Source organism: Manis javanica, chromosome X, assembly GCF_040802235.1.
Source record: "Manis javanica isolate MJ-LG chromosome X, MJ_LKY, whole genome shotgun sequence".
NCBI classification, from domain to species: Eukaryota; Metazoa; Chordata; class Mammalia; order Pholidota; family Manidae; genus Manis; species Manis javanica.
This window is the reverse complement of record NC_133174.1, coordinates 11,776,947-11,800,046: the sequence shown is the minus strand read 5'-3', so window position 1 is coordinate 11,800,046 and position 23,100 is coordinate 11,776,947. Positions and strand designations below refer to the sequence as shown.

The 23,100-nt window shown below is 44.2% G+C and overlaps 1 protein-coding gene across 17 annotated transcripts in view; it reads right to left on the bottom strand.

Moving 5' to 3' along the window:
- LOC108408927 (Scm polycomb group protein like 1) overlaps window positions 1-23,100 on the bottom strand; it is a 42,889-nt gene that overhangs the window by 13,479 nt on the left and 6,310 nt on the right. For 3 of the 17 annotated variants that reach the window (XM_073227925.1, XM_073227917.1, XM_073227915.1), the window contains exons 2-9: window positions 20,199-20,344; window positions 18,943-19,023; window positions 18,134-18,211; window positions 16,085-16,189; window positions 15,231-15,708; window positions 13,668-13,822; window positions 7,435-12,710; window positions 4,634-4,846 (exon numbers count right to left, since the gene is read on the bottom strand). In XM_073227925.1, the coding sequence (XP_073084026.1) occupies window positions 4,634-4,846; window positions 7,435-7,450 (229 nt within the window). In that variant the 5' untranslated portion in view covers window positions 7,451-12,710; window positions 13,668-13,822; window positions 15,231-15,708; ... (2 more) ...; window positions 18,943-19,023; window positions 20,199-20,344. The remainder of the gene's footprint in view (window positions 1-4,633; window positions 4,847-7,434; window positions 12,711-13,667; window positions 13,823-15,230; window positions 15,709-16,084; window positions 16,190-18,133; window positions 18,212-18,942; window positions 19,024-20,198; window positions 20,345-23,100) is intronic. The other 14 variants (XR_012127503.1, XR_012127504.1, XM_073227918.1 and 11 more) reach the window with 8 other exon arrangements.

Genomic DNA, 23,100 nt, shown 5'->3' with positions numbered 1-23,100 from the left:
TGTTGCCGACTGATACCGTTTGGTAGTAAAGCAGTGCTCCAGTAAGTAAAACGTTTCTGAGTTCTGTGCGCCGCCCTAGCAGATTAATCGAACCCAGGGAGGTTGTGTGATCCTCTGATTTACAGCAGCTCTTCGGTCAGAAGCACAGAGCCCGGGAGTGGGACTGGCGCTGGCGTCTGAAAGGGCGGGGGTGACGGGTCTTGCCGGACTGAAGCCTTAACCTGTGGGATCTGACGCTGCCTTCCAGTAGTGTCTGAATTGGGTTCAACTCTCGTCCGCTGCTAGTGCCCGAGAATCGTTTGGTGTGCTGTGGGAAGCGCCCCTTCCCCCGCCCCTGCCCCAAACACACTCGTAGGAATGGATCCAGGAACCCAGAACAGTTCTGATCAACTGACCTAAAGCTCAAAAACTGGCAGAAGAGATCAGTGGTGGCAGATGTCAGGACTGCACTGCCTCGCGAGACGAGTAGGGACTGGAAGGGAGCTGAAGGCTGATTCTGGGGAGCTCAGAACCTATTTCTCGGCGCGGGTGCTCGTTATATGTGTGTGTTCACCTGAAAATTACTTAAGCTGCATATTTATGTTTTATGCATATGTTTGTATGTGATCGATCTTTATAAAAAGTCTACCTAGATCAAATTAAGCTCTCTATACAAAATTCAGACGCTAAATTAAGTAATCCATCACCAGTAAATATCACAACCCTTAGCGAGATTTCCTTCTCTTTCTTGCTCCGTGTATATTTTACAGAGCTTGAGTCACACTGTGCGTGCATTCTGAGCAATTCTGTGTGTCAATTGAAATTTAAAAAAATTGTTTTCCACCTTTAAAATTTTTTTGGCTGACGTACAATAATTTAAGAGTTATTTTACATGCCTGTGTGATCTTCCGTTGTGTGGATGTCCGTACGTCATGTTTTGTGTTTTCTGTTGTGGGACATTTGGGTGGCTTCCAATTTTGCACTCGTTTGCTTTAATGATATGTGCACATCCAAATGTAAATGCTTATGTACATCCCTGAGGAGCTCCTTCTAATGGATATCTGGAAGAATCACTAGATTAAAGGCTATGAACATTTCAGGGGCTCCTGATAGGTGCTGCCAACGTGTGCAAAAAGGCTGTATTAATTTTCATTCTTGGAGAACTGCGATGCAGTGGTTTTCCTCCATTATTACCAAAGTGAGCTACCATGTAAAAACTGCTAATTTGGTAGACGGAAGTTTAACGTTTATATCCCATTTTAATTTGCATTTCTCTTGTTACTAACGCAGCTGAATATTTTTCAGATGTTTTCTATCCACTAAGAGTTCTGTGATTTGTTATTTCTCGTGTCCTCTGCTCTTGGCCTGGGACTGGGATTTCAGTGTTCCCTGTTTGATTTGTATGAGGCGTTGCCATCTTCAGAATCGTAAGCCTGGAAATGTTTATTTTCAGCAAATAACTTTCCTCAGGTGGTGATGCGATTTTGGAGTCTGATAATTTTGAGATAAGAAGGGGTTCTTTGTTTTATTTCATGACATTCATCAATATTTTTGTGATTTCTTGAACGGCTCTTATACCTAATCTTCAACTACATCAGAAAAATGCTCAAGTATCTTCTAATTTTCCATACTTTCACTTACTAGATACTCAACTCTTTAATCCGTCTTGAAACTGTTTAAGTGTGTGATGTGAGGTGGAACCCAGCGGGCTTTTTGCTTCAGTCGTTAAGCATTTGTCCCAGCATGATTTCCTGTCCATGGTTCTCATATTCGTATCGTGTTAACACTAAATTCTTCATTGTTTATGAGCTTCCTACTGCATTAAATCTGACTCCTTACTTCAAAACTAGTACTATTTTAACAACTGCCCTTTTAAAATATCTATTGCTTGATCTGGCAAATTACCACCTGTTCGTTAAACAGGCTTTCCCAAGTTTTTTTTAAGTTGTACTAGAGGTTTTTTTTCCCATCCAGGAACAATTTGTGTTTCTTGAATCGAATCCTTATTCAAGGCTTATTTTATGACCCTCAGTAAGTTTTTGCTTTCCTGTCATGTAGGTTCTGCTATTTTTTTATCCACACATTCCTTAGAATTTTGATTAGTTATTTGTAGCCATTTCAGTTGGGGTTTTTTCCATATATTTTCTGATTGCTTGATGGTGATAACATGAGGAAGCAATTTGTTCTTACGATTTAAAAAATTCTTTACCTGACCTGACTCAAGAAAAAATGGAAAAATCTCAAACCTGTAACAGGTGGAGACGGAATCAGTCATCACATCCCTCCCGGCAAAGAAAAGGCCTGGACCAGAGGGCTTCACTGGTGGGTTCTCCCACACACTTGAAGAAGAATTAACACCACTCCTTCTCGAACTCTTCCAAAACATTGAAAAGGAGAGAACAATTCCTAACTCTTTCTGTGAGGCCACAAATACCCTGATACTAAAGCGAGACAAAGATATTACAAGAGGAGAAAAATTACAGACCAATATCCCTTGCAAATCCAGATACAAAAATTCTCCACAAAATATTAGCGAATCTAATCCAACAGCAAATTCAAAGGATCGCTCACAGGAGGGATTTCTCCCAGGAATACAAGGGTGGCCCAACGTAAGAAAATCAATCACTGTGACACATCACATTAATAGAATAAAGGGAGAGAACATGATCATCTCAGCTGACGCAGAAAAGGCATTTGACAAAACCCAATACCATTTCGTCATAAAGAGTCTTAGGAAACCTGAGAGCAGAAGGAAACTTCCACAACCACATAAAGGGTGTTCATGAAAAGCCACCTCTAACATTATACGCAAGGGTGAGTGACTGAATGCTCTCCCGCTAACATTAGGAACACTTTCAACACTGCTGTCAACCTTGTACTAAAACTTCTAGCCGGAGCTGTTAGGCTGTTTAATGCTATAAGTGGTACACGTACATATGGTGAAAATGATAAATAGGATGTTATGTATGTTTTACCACACAATAAAAATGAACTGGCCACATTTTCTGAAATCTCCTATTCTGAATTTTTCCTTCAGTTAGCTAGTTAAAAGGGAACAGACTATAAGTACTGCTCTGCGACCCCCTTTTTTCACTAAACATGTATTGGTCTTTCCAGACCAGTACCTTTAGATATACTGCAATCATTTCAACAGCTTCTTAGTTTCCTATCATGCAGATAGGCCGTGATTTATTTATTTAGCCAGTCCCCGATTCGTGGAAATTCACGTTACTCCTCAAGTTTTGCTCTGGCAAAGAACACTGCTGAACAGTCTCGCGCTTGTGTGAGTAGTTCCGTAGGATAAAGTCCGAGGAGTAGAAATGATAGGGGAGAGGGTATCCAGATTTGACAATTCTCCTCTAGTTCCTTCCCACTAAGGAGGGCTGTTGGAGTCAGCCAGATAGATGCTCTGTAACACACACACTAAGGAAGGGTCCTGCGGGTCCTGCATATAGTCTTAAAACCGTAACACAGACCAAGTGGTATCAAATGACCTTCTGGCCAAGATCAGGAGTCAGCAGAGTATGGCCTGCGTGCCAAATCCATCTTGCCGCCTGCTTTTGTAACAGCCTATGAGCCAAGAATGGTTTGTTTTCCTTTTTCACTTTTTAAATGATTACACAACAAAAACAAGAGGAATACTTAATGAAGTGAACTACTCATAGGAAATTCAAATTTCAGTGTCCAGAAAGTTTTACTGAAACACAGCTACACTGATGTGTTTACATATCAGCTGCTCTCATGCTTCAGCAGCACAGTTGAGTGGCTGTGACAGAGCCCTTATGGCGGCAAAGCCTAAAACTTACTATCTGGCGTTTTACAGAAAAAGTTTGCCCATCTCGAATCTGGAAACAACATTTCATTGTTTTAAAGAGTAGAAAGCCCAATTCTCTAAGCAAAAGGCACAGAACAAATTGTCATCTAGCTACTGAAGAAATATTCCAAGGGACTGAACTGACGTCTCTTGGCTCTGTGTCTAAGTGAGGAGTGAGTGAATGGCCTCATATTTCCCTTCTGACGGTGGCTGAGAAGCAGCCATTGCAAGGACTAGTATACCTGCAGCAATCCCGGTCGTAGGACTCCACGTTCCATGGACGCTTTTTTAGGTGCTGAAATAACTGGTGCAGTGTTTTTGATCTCAAGTTCCAACTGTCTACTGCTTCTCCATAGAGAAGGGATTGACTTTGGCATATTAACCTGGTACCGTACAATCTTACTATAAGTGCTTATTAGTCCCAGGAGTTTTTTATTGATTCTTTAGCTCTTCTGTTCCATGGACTCTTGACCCAAGGAAGCTGTTTTTCCCATAAGTTCAGTTTTTGCCTTGCCACCAAATAGTTATAATTTGTTTTGCCAGGTGTCAATTTTTCAGAGAAAGGAAATCTATTTTCCCCCATGCTCTTATATATTTGTATATCTGCCCCTCCATATTTTACATTCGGTGCCCCCCCATATACCAAAAATGGAAAAGGGGACATGATAACGCTTAAACGAAGGGAAAATACACGCCCAGGGAAACATTGTGATATTACCATGAAGCTTAGCCCTCTGATAACAACTGGTTAGTGAAAGGTTCTAGTGATATTTAAGCAATTTAGTGGAAATGGGGACCAGGGAGCAAGATTTCACACAGGAGGATATTTAACATAATTACCGGGTGGCATTTGGGATAGCTGCTGATGGTTATCAGCCCTGCCTTGAAAACTTGGTTGATCGGTTGACACGCTGTCCGTGGGAAGTCCATTCTCACTAAGCTCTGAGTCAGAATCTTCTATTATCACAACATCAGAGCTGTTGTCACAGTCACTCCAGTGAGAGGTGTCCTCACTGTCAGCACTGTCATCTCCAACAGTTACAGTGATATGATCTAAAAATTGGAAAAGAGAAAAGTTGTTAGATATCCCCTTAAAAACACAGTTTCTAGAGGAAACCACCTTATAAAGTCATGGAGTGTTTAAAAACCATTTTAGCTGAAAAAATTGCATCCAGTGTTTTCATATCTCAAAGCCCTGCCAGGTAGCAGAGAAATTAATCGCCCAGTATGAAGTTTGAGGTATGTATGTGTTCATATGTACACAAACACGTATAATACTATTTCTAGAACTTCAAATTTTATAGAGGAGTAAATTTCTTCTCATTGAAGAAACATGACCACCTCCTATGGCCCAAGCTATGTGTTCAGTGATATGCTTTTAACTTGTAAATGAAGAGACTGATGTTACATAGCCACCCTTTCTAGTGACCACTAATTTCCAGACTCGTTCTCTACAACTTGACAATAGCCTTTATGATAAAAAAAAAAACCACAGAAATAAAGTACCATAGTGAATGTTATGAAACAAATCCAAATTGAATCAGAAAATGTGAACTAGGCGGACACAAACTAGATGCGAAATATCAACTAGGTAAACTATTTTAATGAATATAAAAATAGCACATTAGGCAAAATGTCTGACGTATAAATTGCCTGTCTTATTTTTTAAAGTTGGCCTGAAAAATAACATGTTTAAGCCTGAAGTATTAAGTCACAAATCATATGTACATTGCATCCTACGTTGGATTCAATACATTTATTTGAAATAGAGCAAAACATTTGAATAAAGCAATTAGCTAGTGTGAGGGCGTAAGGTGGTGTGAAAATGGTGCTAAGTTAGGAATTAAATGACAGAGGTTCCAATCCAGACATGAGACCTTTCAGCCAGATATGTCTATTTTTTCACCTCTGTTTTCTCATCCATAGAATGTAGGGCAGGGTTTGGAGAGGTTCTATTTTTTACAGGCTCAACTGTACAGCGAGCAGGAATGGCCCTGGGGTACGCAGGGCAGGGCTCCCCTGCATTACAGGAGTCCTCATATTTTACGGTATTCTCTGCCTCCTGCGTCTATCTTCCTGAAGCAAAGAACGGGCTCTATACTGGAGGACTTCTCCCCACCTACATCTTCATTTTCCTTCTCGTTTACATATTTACAATAAAACAGAGGCTGCGTTTGCTGTTTTTGTTCAAATATGATTACCATCAAACCCTCAAAATAAACGTCTCAATCTCAAAAGATGTTATGATGATTGATTACAGTTAGAGGTAGTTTGTCAATTTTTTAAACTCAAAATTCTACGTAAAGTCTGAGCGTCTTGGTCCTTCCTGGACCCCTACTTCCTCCAACAGGTAAATTGAAAGGATAAAGAATTACGGACAAATGTCTCAGAAGGTCAACACCAGGTACTTAGCAAGTGGCCAAATCCAAAAGTGCACTGGCACGGGCATCCCAGGAAGAGTGGCAACCACCGTAGCCCGCCGTGCCACAACACTGCTAAAATTTGAGGCTGGAAAGTGCAGACCCGCCCTCCTAGCAGACCAAATCCTCCCCTGCCAGGAGAACGCCAGCCCTAGGCCACACTGCTTTACTGCCCGGACGGCTGTGCTCAGGAGCTGCTGCCGGCGCGTGCACACCAGGCCTCGAAAAAAAAACTCAAGGATAGAGTTCCGCTGCTTCTGGAACCACAGCTCGGCACACCGCCCCCTGCAGGGCAAGGGCAGCGGATCACGGTGAATGTACGGCACCATTGACGGGCGCTAGAAGGCCTGGGAAAAAATGGCTCTTGTGCCAGAAACACAGCCGTATTCCACGCACTAGTTCCACGAGCCCAGAGGCACCTTCAGACTCTGCACTGTCATGAACCTCTGGGCCGCCGTGAGCCCCCAAGTAACCCCCAGCGCCAGGATTACCCCACGCCCCCAGGAGACCCACAAGCTCTGGGAATGTCACGAGCCGTGGGCACGCCACGCACAGGGACCATCCTGAAGTCCCACAAACGCCACAAACCCCGGAACCATCTTGAGCCCCCAGGTCCACCTCGGCAGCCCGGGACGACCGTGAACAAACGGGAGCGCCACAAGCCCCAGGAACGCCTCAAGTGCGCGGGCACGCCACGAACCCCGGGACCTCTTCGAGCGCCCTGGGACGTCATGAGCCCCAGGCCCGCCAGGAGCTCGTGTCCTCCTCAGGCACCCGGGATCGCCGTGAGAGCCTCAGGCACCCGGGAACACCAGGAGCCCTGGAAAAGCCACGAGCCTGGGTCCACCTCAGGCGACCGTAAATGCCCGAGCCCCCGGGACACCCTTAGTCGCGGGGCGGCCTCCAGCCCTCGCGAGCACCATGAGCCCCGGCACCACCTCAAAACCCTGGGACACTATGAACCTGGGGGCCACCTCAGTTTCCTGAGACTTCATGAACCCCATAGACACCTCCAGCCGTGGGTCACCCCAAACCCTGGGCCAGAATCTGCCCACAATACTGCACTTCCACACCGCGCAGACGTCGCTTCTGGAAGCACCCTGGCCAGTAACCAGACAATCCCAGTCAGAAGGCTTGGTGCGAACCCCGTCAGAGCTTTCCTCGGGCTATGTGAGGAAAGGGGCAGAAACCAGTGCAGCAGCTTCGGGAAGGGGTCCTTACCCTGCTCCTCAAACATTGTGAGTCCGAGAGCCCGGCTCTGAGCGCCTCAGGACCGCCGTCGACTCTGAGCGCCTCAGGATCGCCGTCGGCTCCGAGCGCCTCAGGATCACCGTCTCCTCCGAGCGCCTCAGGATCGCCGTCGGCTCCGAGCGCCTCAGGATTGCCGTCGGCTCGGCGTCTGCACTGCGACTGCGCACTCGAAAGGACTGCAGGACACCGAGGCTCCAGATGGAAGCCGCGCAAACGTAACCACTTAAAATGCTTCTGCGGCTGCGCAGTGTCGACCAGTATGCGCATGCGATTGGAGGGGCAGCGCAGGGCCGACGCCAACCTTGCCTCCCTTCCTTTCATTTTCTATCTGTATGTACGTAGTTTGAATCGTAGTTAAAAAGAAAAAAGTGAAAGGATTACCACTGGTGTAGTTCCTCCCTTCACAAAATGCTCTCCACGCACAACGCATCACAGAGAAAGTGTAGAATGTAAGAGATTTGAGTTGAGACTTAATCGTTTTCTGGGTTTTGCATTCACGTCCAGTGCCAGCTTTGGAAACAAATCTGAGAATAATCCAACTTTTAAAATGTGCGCCAATAAGGCTGACTAAGTCCTTACCCCGCGGCCCTTCCGCCAACTCCTCTCTGCTCACTTTTTTTCCCCCAAACACCCACCTGCTTCATAATAGCTACGATTTACCGAGTTCTCACTACAAGACAGCCACTTAACATATCGGAACCTATGTGGCCGTCAACGTTTTAAGAGGTATTATTGTCCCATTTCAAAATGAGAAAACTGAAGCTGAGGGTCTCATTAACTTGCTCAAAGCCACAAGAATGTCGGCAGAGTCATGATTTGAGCGCACCATCAGCCCCCCATAGCCCACGCTCACGTCCCCTACGTTACTCTACCTTCTGCTCAATTGCCTCTGGAAATTTTTCCCATCCTTCAAAGCCTCTGCGATGTAACATCTGTTCCAATAATACCTACACCACAACGCTTTCCTAAATCCCCCTGGTAAGAATGAGTATCTCCTCTGCGATTCCTCCGGGTTACTTTCACTTTCAGCACTCAAATCAGTTTGCCTGACATTAGGAGTTCTTGTTAATACACCCTTTTCCTAGGGTCCTGGAGAGAAGCACCACCCCCTAGTTATATGAAAGGCACTTCCATCACAAGGGTCGAAGAATTAAGGATGATAAAATAGAAGGCCCCCAGAACAGGCTGAGAGAGGCCAGGCTGCACGTGTGGTGACGTGCTGGGACTGAGAGACCAAAGTCAAAGTGTGGCACCCACCAAGAACAGAGGGAGTAAACTACCCCGTCCCTCAGACAGGGACCTCAGAGAGGCCTCCCTGTCGCGTAAAAGTGATCCAGGATTCACAGTGAGCCACGTGGACTCTACCTCCGTCTCATCATCACCTGGGGATTTAGCATTCCCAGCTGGGTGCCATACGGAAAACATCCTTTCCTATGAAGATCACATCAAGTTATTTGTCCAAACAGTATTTAAACAGAATATCCAGGATGGAATGAAATATAACCAGGTACGGGAGAAGGTAAGACAGCAGGAGGTAATAAAACACCTGTGCTGGGGGCACCGACCTCTGCTAACAGCGCGGCGTGAACACCACCGGGCATTCCCGCACAGAGCGGTCCCCACACAGCCACCTGCCTGGTGGCCTTGGTCCTCTGGAGGAAGGTAGTCTGTGAGCACCGTACGAGGTCTGTGGGAAGGGTCGGACTGAAAGTCCTCAAGGGCCCAAGTTCTCAGGAAGACACCTCCTCAACCTTTAGTAACAGAAAACTTCCAGCAAAAGCCCCGAACACAGGCTGGCAAGCCCAGGCCTCTCCAGCCTCCCTTACAGGCCAAACCCAAGCTGGGGGACACCACACGTGCAGACTGTACAGAGCTGAAGTGACGACCCCAACGTTTGTGGGGACGAGAAAAACAGCAGGGAAGGGGTGGTCACATCTTGGAATGCAACAGAGGGAAGGGCAGAAGGCGTGGCCCCGGAGAGAGCTGGGGGAGTGAGGATGGGGCGGCTGGGATCCTGGGGCCCAGACTCCAGCCACTGCCCTCGAAGGAGGGGGGCAGACAAGGGACGCACCCAGTGTACCAGTGGCACAGGTCACTCTGCTAGACGCCTGGTCTTGACCCTGGCTGCACCTGAACAGCCACGGGAGCTGTTAAACCTGGGAGCAGGCCTGGGCCCCAGAGATCCCCCTGCCACACGCCAGCGATGCCTGGGTGCCGGGCTTCCAAGTGTCCAGGACATCGGCACGGGCCTCAGGCTGAGGCGCAGGGCTCTGTACTCCACACAGGGTGGGTCCCACCATCGCGACACTGAATTCTTCCCGCAGCTGGGCGGACTCCTGGTACCAACACGGCTGATGTGCAGCTGAAGCGAACAGGCCACTCTGTGGGGCAGGCAGAAGGGGATGTGGGAGGACCCTAAATGCAACCTTCAGGGTCCTGGCGTGCTCTGTCCCCAAGACAGATCTGAGGGGACATTCTCCCAGAACAACCTGGGGCCCTCCATTTATTCAGCCAGCCGTGCCTCCGATCCCTCGGGCAGCTTGACAAAGCCGCGCTTTCCCTCCCCATTACATTGGTCCTAGTCAGGGTGTTGAAGGTTTAATTCTCCAGAAGAGTCCGGAAGGGCACAGCGTTTCCACACTTACAGAGGGGCCCAGGTTTCAGGGTCTGGGAAATCCTTCCCTGAACACGGTGCAGAAGACATCCCACGGGAAGCACGTGCTTGCCGTAACGCGAGCTATCGCACCCACCTTGCCAAATTCGGCTGCCTACAGCCGGGCAAAGGGTGGATGGACTGCAAGGCAAAAGCAGAGGGAAGATTGTTTCTAGAGCCTGGACGGCCACGGGAGGTTAGCACGGCGGGATATTCTCTGCACTGAAAACATACACACCAGACAGTGAGAAACCAGTGCTTCTGAGTGCCCCGTGTGTCTCACACACCAAAGCGACACTAAGTGTAAGCCCCGCTCCAGCCACTTGAGCGTCATCCGAGCGCCTCAGCTCACGCCCTTCGGCTGTAAGGAGCTGCAAGACACTCTGCTCGGGAACCAAAGCAGGAAGCGCATCTGGGCTCAGAGGCCTGGAGCCGCAGCTCCCGGGGCAGAGTGGCTGAGGGGTCAGCTACTGAAGGAGATTCGGCCACAACCCCGAGCCTCTGAGGCTCGTCCACCAGCCAAGCGGGGAGGCTGTGGCATAGAGGCAGCATGGCTTCTGGCCCCCAGGGCACAGAGCGGCCAGAATGCCAGTGAGATGTACGAAGTCAGGTGGGACGAGCTATGCAGACACCGGCGCTTTCTGGCTCATCCTGTCCCCAGTAACGTCCAAGCCACAAAACCGTGCACAGAGTGTACTGTTTCACTTCACCCTGCTCCCCTGGCGTCCTGATTAAGGCCCCTAGAAAGGACCTGTCCTTTGCTCCTAGGAATCTGTCCACCCACAGAATGACGGCAAGCGTTAACACTCAAGTACTTGGACATAAAACCCCAGACTTTAACTAGACTGCTGCTTTCTCAACTCTAACAAACTCATACGTTGATATGCTGCTGCTGTGCTGAAGGCAAGTAAAGTCAAATCTGAGGTCTACACTAATTGTTGTGCTTATTCAACTTTATTATCTTTTAGAATCTGAGAACTGTAAAACGTATTATCCATACAAGCACCTGAGGTCTGTTCAGCTGGACACAGTATCTTCACACAAACATTTGACAAAAAGCCCAAGTTTAAATTAGAATCTTGCCTTATAAGGAATAACACAAATGAGTATGATAAAACGTAACATAAATGAAACCACTCTTTGTGCCCAGTAAATAGTTGCATTTGCTTATGAAGCACACGTGGTTTTCTACAAAGAAAATATACATTCTCGTCCTTGGTGAAGATTTCATTGGTATTTCTAACACATGGCTAATACGGTGGCACCAATCCTCATAGCTTATAAACAGTAGCATTAGATGTTATATAGCAGTGTAATAAATAAAAAAATAATATCAATGAACATGTTTCACTTAAAAGTTCTCCTTTTTAAAATAAAGAGCACGATGACAAATCAAAATATTCTTGCCAAAGTTTAGGAGGATAAATGGCTCAGAAAGCAAATTAGAAACATTGCACAAGACAGAGAACCTCCCCGTGTGGAAACTCTGAAGGGTGAGCAGAGAGGCCCCAGTGGTGGCTAAGGATGTGCGTATGTTTGAAGGAAAAACGCATCTCGCTGTATGTAATCTTTACCTCTGTGGAAGAGCAAAGTGTGCCATTTTAAATGAAAAAAAGATTTACTTGTGTGTATACTTCAGGTATGGAATAAAAGATAAATATGAAGGAGTATCCACACGAGGAATAAACACACAATAAATTACTTGCCTTTTAAACAAGTGGACATATGCAACTTTAGGGAGGGATGGGAGCAATGAATACCTACTTAACTGTCCAAGGTTAGGCAAAATACGGAAGTTTCAAAATACTAGGTACTTAACTAAAAAGAGTTACCAGGCTCCCTCCAAACCACCTGGATAGTATAATACTTTTTGAGTAAAACAACTACCTTTTCTTATAATTTATTAAAACACTGCTAAGAACTCTTCATGAAAGCTTATACAATTTTTTTTTTCTTTAAAGAAGAAAAAATAACAACATACAGAGAAATAGTCACAGGAATGAAAGGAGTTTATACGGCTGTTCCCTTTAGGGAAACTGGCAGGGCACCCACAGGACAGTGCGGTAGCTGACATGACATATTTGAGAAAGATGGTATCTACCTACAGCTGCATCTTTAGGGAGAACGTCTCGTGGATTTCATTAGAGAACTTGTCAGCAAAAGAAGTGGGGACTAATCTCCCCTTTGGGGTTCAGGTGCTCTGGTTCTATGTATAAACATGAACTGAAATCAAAGTTGTTTCTCTGTTTCCTGCATGAAGTATATTTGTAAAGTATACAATGAAAGTAATAAAAAGATGGAAAGAACAAACTACCAATTTGATACAATTCTGGAGATACCATATTTTTAGAGGAACCTTCTACACAATGAAAAGTGCTAAGGGCAGGGAAACGATCGTACACCAAGATGCACTGGTCTCCCCACAATTACATCCAACCTAAATCTACACAAACATGTTTCAGTTGTCAAGGTGATGTTCCTCTTTAAGCTTTTCAATGTAGTGGCACAGCTTCACAGCCATCCCCAGCTTAAGCCCCATGTATTTTGTCATCATGTCAATCGTGAGTAGTAGCAGAGCTTTTCCATCAATGTCCTACACAGAGAAGGAAAGTATAATAATTAGTAATGCTTCCATAGTTTATCAGAAGGGCTATTTCTTTGTATGTAAGAACATGTAAACACCTATTACAGAGCAGTTCACTACAGATGTATTCTGAATCTGCGTCTGCTTGATAAAGACTGCTAAAAATCTGTAATTTTATTCATTAGGAAACACTATAAAAATATTACTTGGGAGTCACAAGGCACCCTACTAAATTTCTTTATCATATTAATTGACCAAGTGGTGCCACTGAAGCATGTGATTTGGATTTCACCAGTTCTGAGTTAAAGACAAAACTGCAGAAACATAAATCACTGTCTGAAGAGACCTGACTTCCCTTAAAGTACTACCTTTGTCAGGCAGCTTCCATACGTTTCCTACTAACTAAAGCCAGAATTTCAAGAAATTAGAACTTGTAAAAATTAAGGCCACGATGTTACTTTGTAAATAGTCTGAGAGTATCAGCATCCCAATTTGTCGATAACCGTATAAGGTTCACGGAACCGAGCCAAATGGAATCCGCTGCTGGATTCACCGGGTGCCATTAACGAGGAGGACACCCTGTCACAGCTTGCGGTCACCCCCTCCCACGCACGGTCCTGGGGCCGAGCAGGGAGCAGGTGGGAAGGAGGATCCTTGTAGCTGCTGTTACAAGGAGAAGACACCCGAGAGCGGCTATGCCGAATCCCCTTCTCTGGAGAACTTGAAGGCTTATAGGATTTTAGGTATGCAGGCAGGCACCCGCTTAAAGCACAGATCCAGCCTCCACCGTTTAAGGATCTAGCCCTGGGAAAAGCAACGTTTCTCACAAATGGAAAAATCAGTTGGTAGGGCTCCCCCACCATCCACACTAAGGAGCATCCAAGTGAAGGGCCTGCGCACAGGTCATTCAAAGACATTACGGCAGGAAAACCAGATCAAAAGATGCACTGGTCTCTCCAACATTACATGTTCCCTGAAGCTGTCAGCGAGGAGGCCTGAAATCTGAGGATCTTTTTGTTTCAGGAGCAGGATCACATCTTCCACGGACCAAGATTCAGGGTCATCAGAGAAGCTTCGCTGCAGCATATCCGAGCCAGCTCTAACTGGTGGTGCACCTGTAGCTTCAAAGGGGGGAAAGGAAGACAAATCAAACCTGACCTGATCTTTATCCTGAAAGAAGAGATGTTAGGTAGGGAGCAATGGTCTCTTTCCCAAACCTTCAGGACCAGGAGTCCGTGTAAATCCAGTGGAAGCCTAGGTGAGCACAGCCTGAGGGCGGCTACCCAAGAGCATCCCCTCTGACCTTCTGCAAACAGCAAGAACAGCTTCAGAAGCTGCCTCACAGCTTCAAAGATCATAAAACAGACTGAGCAGTCCGAGGCCTCTTGGGACACAGGCACATCCAGCAAAAGACCTAATCGTCGGGCTAAATTAGGTTAATCTAAGCTAACCTACTACTCACTACTTATTTCAATGAATTTCTCTCAATCTCTCTCCTCTGCTCGGTCCAGATTATGGTTTTTACTAGCGAAATAGAATGGAAATCCCCAAAATGTAGTTTTACAACTGCTTACATTTATTCACTTCAATCAATGAATTTCAAAAATCCCATTATCTTTGAGAACCAAATTAGCTCTTTTACTGGATCTCTCCCAGGTATTTAACATGGATTATTTCTTGCCCCACTTTATGTTTTGAATTCCTGTCTCTTAAGGCTTAAGTGCTTATCTGAAGTTTGAAGAAAACAAGGTTACTCTGCTTAGCTATCTCAGAAGTAACTTTAATATTACATTTGATGACCTCCTTCAAGGGGAACTGCAGTGCAACAGATACCTTGGTTGAAGGTTGTTTAATACAGAAATGGCTGAGACAGGAGACAACCCAAGTGCTCAGACCTCACAGAGTGTTAGCTGTGCCGTTCGAGTTGTGCTGAAACTGCTTTGTGCCTAAACAGGTATCCATTTACTCCACCGCAGCACTCGACCCTCTACAGTTAGCACGGGATAACCAAAGGGAGTCTTGCAACTCACTAGGAAGATCTGTTTCTCTAGCCAGGGACTGTCGGCACAAATTTGGTCTTTGTTACGTGTGAGCTGGCCAGAGGTGTACTTTTTCTTTTGTATCTCTGGCCATTTCAGGAGCATTTTGAGTATTTTCCGAGGGATGGGCAAAGAAAAACATAAGAGTAAAGAACTCACAGTGGGGTCACTATGAGTATTAGTGGAGAAGAGGCATGACAACTGATTAGCACAGTACCTGGCATGTAGTATACACTCAGTAAATGTCAGTCATCAGTATGAGTATCCCGCAAAATCAACCCTCAAAATAGGAAAGAAATAGCTTCCACGAGCTTATATCAAGAATCTTGAGAACTACATACAGGTTAAGTAGTGCTATATGTCACGGGTAACATCTCATCCTTCCTAAAGGTGGGTGGGATGCCAAAAGATGCAGTGCGTTCGAAGTTCTTACCCTCCATTAAAGTTTGGTAAGTCATCATCTCAGGGTTCTTTGCCACACTGGCCTTACCTTGTATTGGTTGGGCTGCACACACCACTGTGGGAAATCCAGCAGACTGGGGAAGTTTATTGGTGCTGTGGGCCCCTGGGTTGGGAGAGCAGGGCCTGGAAATGGTGTCATCTGGTGTATCATCGCAGCCAATACTGAGCTGAGAGGAATCTGCGGTAGTGTCGGAGGGAGCGGGGGTACTCTGGTTTAAGCTCAGCAGCCGCTCCGGTTCCCACTCCACTTTCTTATGCTCCTCCTGTATCAGTCTCTGCCCCTTACAGATTAACTCTGGATCCTGCTCACAGAACTCATTTGAGCAAAACGATGTTGCAACAATGTTGCTGTTGAAATCATTTCCCAGCTTTATTACTGACAAAGTTGAGCTATAACTTTGAGAGTAAGAATCTCCATTATATGATTCCCTTCTCTTCAGTCTCTTCAGTTTCATGTTTTTGGAAAACAGGTATTTATAACATTTGTATCCATATCGAAGTGACTTCTGAAATGACACAAAGCCAGTATAAAAAACCGACTGTGCATGAGTAAAAAGGAAAGAAACAGTAAATATATTAACATTTAGTTTTCACGTAACGTTGCTTTATGTTGTTAAAGATTAATGTTCTATTTTGATTCCTTTTATCTCTCCTCAATGCTACGTTTTAATGTCATTTTATATATTAAGGTTACAAACATAAAAATACCCATTTTCATTCTTTCTCAAAACTAAACTTTAGCATTTTTCCAACATAGGAAAAGTTTCTCATTTGCTGCTACAGCAAGTGATGCTGGGCCCTTATTAGTTCTCTCGCTTCTGATTGGCATCTTTACAAACTAGAGGTTCAGTGTAGTTGTGAAAATATTTTTATAACACTTACGCGATTTAGCCAAATTGATTTCGCATGAGAACGGTTGATTTTTGAAATCTTTTTGTGAATAACATCAAACTTCTGATCCAGGTTTTGAATGGCATCATAGATGGCCTATTATAATACAAACTATTAGTAGTTCCTCTTTCAAAAGAAAAGGAACATTTAAGAAAATACCAACAAGCCAAATTTTGACTGCTAGAAACAAAGAAAGCTCTCAAGCCATCGGTTTCCTACTTGATGCCCAGTTGTGGGTGACACAGAATCCAGCGGACTGAGATAAGCCCACTGCCTACTCAGTTATTCCACGTCCCATGGGGATTTTAAGAAGCGTTAATATCGGGAAGCAGTCATGCCCCAGTTCCTGTGAGCCACCACATTTATGAGTAAGCCATTTTACACCAAGGAAGGTGCATTTTAGGAAAGAAACTTTCAAATCTGCCAAAAGGCCAGAGAGGCTCTTTGCACATAAGGACAGTAGCAGCTAACAGGCAGTGAGCGGGCCACTCTGGAAAGAACGGGGGGCCAAATATAAGAGCTGTGACTCCTGGCCTCAAAGGGTTTTAAGATGATACACTCAACAGTGAGCCTTACAAAACCTGTGAGTACACATGGCCTATATGCCAACCAGCTATGGGACTGCCCAAACCTGACAGTTCTTGAAATACATAGAGATCTCATTGCAGCAAAAATATATACTTTAATAAGAGGTCAGGACCATTTCCTCATTTCTTCATTCATTCACTCAAATAAACATTTATGGAAGGCCTACTACCCGCCAGGACTACTTTGCTAGGTGCTGGAAACGCAGACGTAAAGAACAAAAACAAAAACAAAAACAACCGGCTCCTGCCCGAAGGAACTCTCTTTTTAGCTGGAGAGACAGTGTTAGTAGAGAGAGTGATTAGCAGCCTGGAGCTGTGGTTCTCAAGTGTGGTCCATGGACCAGGAGAGGGCCTGACTAGAGTGCAGCCGACGCTCCGCCCCCCGCTTCCCAGCCCAGACCAGGCAGGGCTTTTCCTCACCAGGAGGCTGGGCAAGGCCAGAAAAAGCCCAGATGCCAGCGCTGCACCAGGGGTATAGTCCCGTAAGGCAAGGAGGTGAAGAAAGGAGAGAGCCAGCACCTAGCAGAGCCGGAGAGGACCCCTCATGGCCCACTTCGGGGCTGCCACACGGGCCCCAGGCATTTCTCACCCTGAAGGCTCTCCCCACCACCTCCTCCTGCGTGATGGCTCCCAAGGCCCCGCAGCGCAGTGTCCACCCTGGTGTGGGACAGAAGTGGGTGCTTCTGTCCTATAGGCCGTGGACGCCCTGCTGGAAAGGAGACCTCCCCTGCCCCCCAACCCCCCAGCTCCATGCTCTGTATCCCCCTCCCCCCAGAAGCCTGGGTATGTCCCCTTTATGCAGAGCACGCCTGTTCTCTGTAATAATAATGATAAAGACTCACATAAATATTTCCTACTTCTCAAAGGTATTTTAGCCCATTTGACTCAAGAAACTTGGTATGTTAAGGAATAGTTTTTAAAAAATAAACTTTCATTCCCTCTAGGGTCTGCAACTCACCAAGCCCTTGGTAATACACACTGCCACCAGACTCTACCAAATTCTAATTTTTACAAAATCCTCTCAAAATTAAGCAACATGCACTAAGTAAAAAACACTGGGGGGTGACATTTTGTTTCATTTGAGCTGTCATGGCATGCACTTAGGCTCGTAGTATATTTTATCTAACTCAATTTCCTTTAAAGATTATTTTTAGGGGAAAAAAATTGAATATTGAGCAATCTAGATGAAAGAGACATATTTACATTTGACCAGTTAATGGGTTTTTAAAAAGGTATAAAAAATCTACATATTGGTATTTCACAATTTTTACCTCTAAATATTATTCTAAGGAGAAATTGTTAAAAATCATCACAATGGTTGAATAATAATATTAGGTTAATTTCAATTATCAGCAACAGCAAAATTTCAATTAATTGTACACTTTCTCTTCATAAGAAAAAGAGTTTTAGCTTAATATTCTGGAAATCTACAGGAGAGAGAGCACTTTTGTACCTGGCAGTAAGTGATAACGTCCTGAGTTGTTTTTTCTTGTTCTTCCATTTTGAATGTTTCCGAATGAACACTCTCCTGCTAATAGTTTAAAAGTTAAGTAGTTAATGCTGTACTTTTGCAAGAACCAAACCAAACACTAGGAGAAAACAGCCACTTTATATATATTTATTTAAATTGGTTTTATTTTTACCAATTTTTCAAAGGGTTTCAGAAGTCTTCATCTAAAATAGAGACAAAGTAAAAACCATTAATAGGAGAATGAAAATGTAACTGCTAATGGAGTGAGGAAGAAAAGATTTATTGCATGAGAAGGACAGAAGTTGAGAGTTTTGTACTAAAAATGAGTATAAACTGCTCTAAACTTCATACCAGATAAGGAATATAGGGAAATAGAAATTTCATTAGAAAGTGATTAGCCGCTTAGAGGTGGGTTTCTCAAAGCATGGCCTGTAGACCATCAGCATCAACATTACCTACTTGGCTTGTTGGGAAAGCAAAATGTCCCACTCCCGACTACAGAACTGAGAACTCGGAGACTAGAGGCAGCTCTGTAATCAAAAGCCTTCCACCTGATCTTGATGCATGCTCATGTGTGAGACCCCCTGGCCTCGAGCAATGAGGTACACAGTGCAGGCTCTAGGATTCAGTGCTCATTGTCTAATGAATGGAAGCAAACAAATTCAGAACAGACTAATATTTTCTTGAGTATGAATTTAGAGGAACTCTATAGTATATGAAGAATTTAAATATTTCCCTTTAATATGGTTATGTGTTAATATACTTGACAAATGGCAATTAACATTACTTACTTTATTGACACATGCAGTATTTGGTTCATATGCATACAGAACAGTATCATCACTGTCAGAAGCAGGTATTTGTGTTCTTATCTATGGAAGATTTATTAGCAAATAAAAGGAAAGATAAAAGAACTGAAAGAAAAATTGAGGACTTCAATTTCACTTTCAAGAAGATTCAAAGGCCTATTTGTGATACCAAAGGACCTTTGTCCATTGTAAATGCTAAGAGTATCTGAAAAGATGTGCCTGCCAAACTGTTTTCCCACATAACCCAAGTACACTATGACATCATTTTCCACTGAGTTTACCCTCCTGTGTACTGCAGAGTAGAAAGACTAGTAACCTGGCACCAGAACTGAGTAAAAGCAGTATTTCTAACCACAAAGAACTGTGTAACACAGCTTTTGATTTATATTCCAATAATGCCAATGAGTGGATAAAACAAGAAACACTTAAGCACCTGTTTTTCTTGATAAATTAATCTCTAAATCACCTTGAAATATTTTTTTTGTAATGGGATGGGATATGAATAAATAAGTAGAAAGTAACCATTCAATTTCATCTAATAACTCCTTATTCTAAGAATGAATTATGAGTTTCAGGAATAATTTCAAAGTAAACATATTTAGAATGTCTTTGTTTCAAGAGACATAACCAAAATACTGTGGAATTGGGCTACAGATTAGTACCTATAAAAATATGCTATCTTATCCTGGCATAGTGCCTTATGCTCTTCAAACTGCTTTCATACAATTTGTCAGAAAAAAACGACTCTTGCTAGGCAGTTAACATTATCTCCAAAGATGAAAAATACTGGGGCTGAGAAAAGTTAAGATAATTTGCCTATACCACTTAGGTGGCAATATCCACATTCTTATGCAAGTAAGAAGTGTGTTTCCTGTTAAGCCAAATTATATATAGTTTAATAAACTCTTTTTTATTCAGTTTCAAGGACAAAGAAACAGAAGAAAGTAACAGAAATGTGGAGTAGCACAACTGTTCTGAAAAACTCTTGGGCAGATTCTCATAAAGTTACATCAACTTTACAACCTAGCAATTCAACTCTTGAGTATTTACCCAAAAGAGATGTTAGCACCTGTTCACAAACTGTATATAAATGTTCACAGCAGTTTTATATATCACTGCCAAAACTAATGAACCGTAGATGTAGGATCTCTGCATTTCACTACATGAAATTAAATTTAACTTAGAAAAGATATATAGCACAATGAGAAGAATAACGATTTTCAATTTGAAATACAAACCACATCGACTTCACTGAAGCTGCTAGACATTTTGTGAAACAGGAGAAACTCCACGTCCTCTGAGTTGGGCCTAATTATTTTTAAACTTGCTGGAGGATTTATTTGTGAAACTGCTTGGTCACCTAGGACAGGCAAACGTTCTACTCCTGAAAAGCAATGCACAAAAAAGTCACTTCACACACCTACTACTTTAATAATATGGATATGTTCTCAGAACGCCAACTAAAATTGAATTGGAGTCCTGGCTGAATTTTAAAGAATGACAAAACAAGAAGGTTTAACCTAGTGATTTAGAATAACTCTTTAAAAGCTGAAGGGCTACACCACCCATGCCTAGGAATAAGAATCAAGGTCGAACACAAGTCCAAATTGTGAAGTGTATCTTTCACATCTTAAAGGCTACAGAGTAAATGCTGGGACACACAGAACGAGAGAGCAGGCTTCCTGAATGCTTTTGTAAAGGAGCCCAAAAAGGCTTTAAACTTATGGAGGTGGCAAGCCTCTGAAAGTGAGTCTGAGGTCTATTCTGACCTGTGCCCTCACTGTAGGACGGACTAGGCAGAGCACTAAAGATGCTGTGCCCTCCGCTGCCAGGTGAGAGCTGCTGAGATGATCTCTAAGGTCATTTCAGCTCTAAGGTTATGACTGCTTCTGCAGTTAAAAGTGATATTATGTAAATAAATGTATGTGAAATATAAGCTCCCTAATATTCTAGAATTATGTAGGCTTGGTTATAATGCCGTCATTGAACTCTACAACTAGAAAAAGACACGGAGTGCAATGTTATAACATTATGTCTTGTAGTAGATTAGAACCCTGTCATAGCAATACTGGGAGGGGGTGTGTTAAATGAGAAAGCTAACTCCCTTTATTAATCCCCAGTGAGGGCAAAAATGAATTACCTCAGCTGGAGGAAAAGATGACAACATGAGTAGGGTGGCAGAAATCTCCTCCAAAAACCATATATATTTTGAAAATATAGCAAATACAACTATTCCTGAAAGATGACCAGAAGATACAGTACACCAGCCAGTCTACATCTGCGAGAACCCAACATCTCACGTTAAAGGTTAAAGTACAAAGCCATGACCCGGTAGGACCTGAGCACCCCTCCCTGACCCCAGCTCACTGGGGGGAGGAAAAGAATCAGAGTGGGGAGGGGGTGGAAGCACAGGACTGCTAAATAACCAGCCCTAGTAATCTGCCCCAGGAGCACAGACACACATTACATGTTGCTATGGATATTAGAGGAGCAGAAAAGCAAAATCTAACACTAAGACTGCGAACAGGTTCCCACAGCCAGCTGCCCTGGGACAAAAGAAAAGCAGGTGCTTTAAAAGTCTTAAAGGGACAAGGGTTTACAGGTGGACAAAATCGTCATGGCACACTCAGCCCAGCAGGCTGGGAACTTTAAGGAGCTTCAGGCACCCCATCCCCCTGGTTGTCAATGCAGCTCCGAGGCCCCTCACCACAATAAGCAGCCTGCCGGTCCTTCCCTCCCTGCCAGCACCAGCGAGCAAACCAGCTATCCCCACCATTGCTGCAGACCAGCCAGAGAGCAGCCCTGCCTACAGCAACCACACAGCTTAACACAGAGGCTTCGCACTACGCATGGCAAACTGGCCCAGATTCAGAGGCTGCTATCTGCACGCGGCTGACCAGAACAGACAGCGGAGAGAGGCGTGGAAACCGAGAGGCACGAAGGGGCTTTGCTCTCGTGGAAGAACACATGCCGCTCACCTGCGAGCCCTGCCAGTGCCCTAGGCCATCGGGAGGGCTGCCCTGCCCATAGCAGCTTAGGGGATTAACCCAGAGGCTGATCCCTGTGCACGTTTGACCAGCACAGACAGCCAAGATAGGCAAGGTGACTGGCAAGCAGGAAGGGACTTTGTTCTCCCAGCTGACATACATGCCACTCGCCGGTCACCACTCCCATCACCATGAAAAGGCAGAATAACCTTGCTCATCCAAAGAGCCTCAAACACAAAAAAGAGGGCTCAGTGAGAATGAAATCAACAATTTGCCTGAAAAAGAATTCAAAATAAAAGTCATAAGCATGCTGATGGAGCTACAGAAAAATATTCAAGAGCTAAGGGATGAATTTAGGAGGGAGATAACAGAAATGGAACAATGGAAGGATTTAAGAGCAGACTGGATGAGGTGCAAGATACTGTTAATGGAATAAAAATCAGAGAACAGGAATACAGAGAAGCTGAGGCAAAGAGAGAAAAAAGGATCTCTAGGAATGAATATTAAGAGAACTGTGTGACCAATTCAAACGTAACAATATTCATATTATAGGGGTACCAGAAGAAGAAGAAGAGAGAAAAAGGGATACAAAGTGTCTTTGAAGAAATAATTGCTGAAAAATTCCCCAATCTGGGGAAGGAAAGTCTCTCAGGCCATGGAAGTCCACAGATCTCCCAACACAAAGTACCCAAGGAGGACAACACCAAGACATATAATAATTAAAATGGCAAAGATCAAAGACAAGGACAGAGTATTAAAAGCAGCCAGAGAGAGAAAAAAGATCACCTACAAAGGAAAACCCATCAGGCTATCATCAGACTTCTCAGCAGAAACCTTATAGGCCAAGAGGGAATGGCATGATAAATTCACTGCAATAAAACAGAATGGACTCAAACCAAGAATACTGTATCCAGCAAGATTATCATTTAAATTTGGAGAAAGGATTAAACAATTCCCAGATAAGCAAAAGTTGAGGGAATTTAATTCCCACAAATCATCTCTACAGTGTATTTAAAGGGAATGCTACAGATGGAAGTATGCCTAAGGTTAACTACCTGTCACCAGAGAAAATAAAACCACAGCAAAGGAAGCAGACCAACTAAATACTATCTAAATGCAAAATTAAATCTGCTATCCACAAATTCAGTCAAGG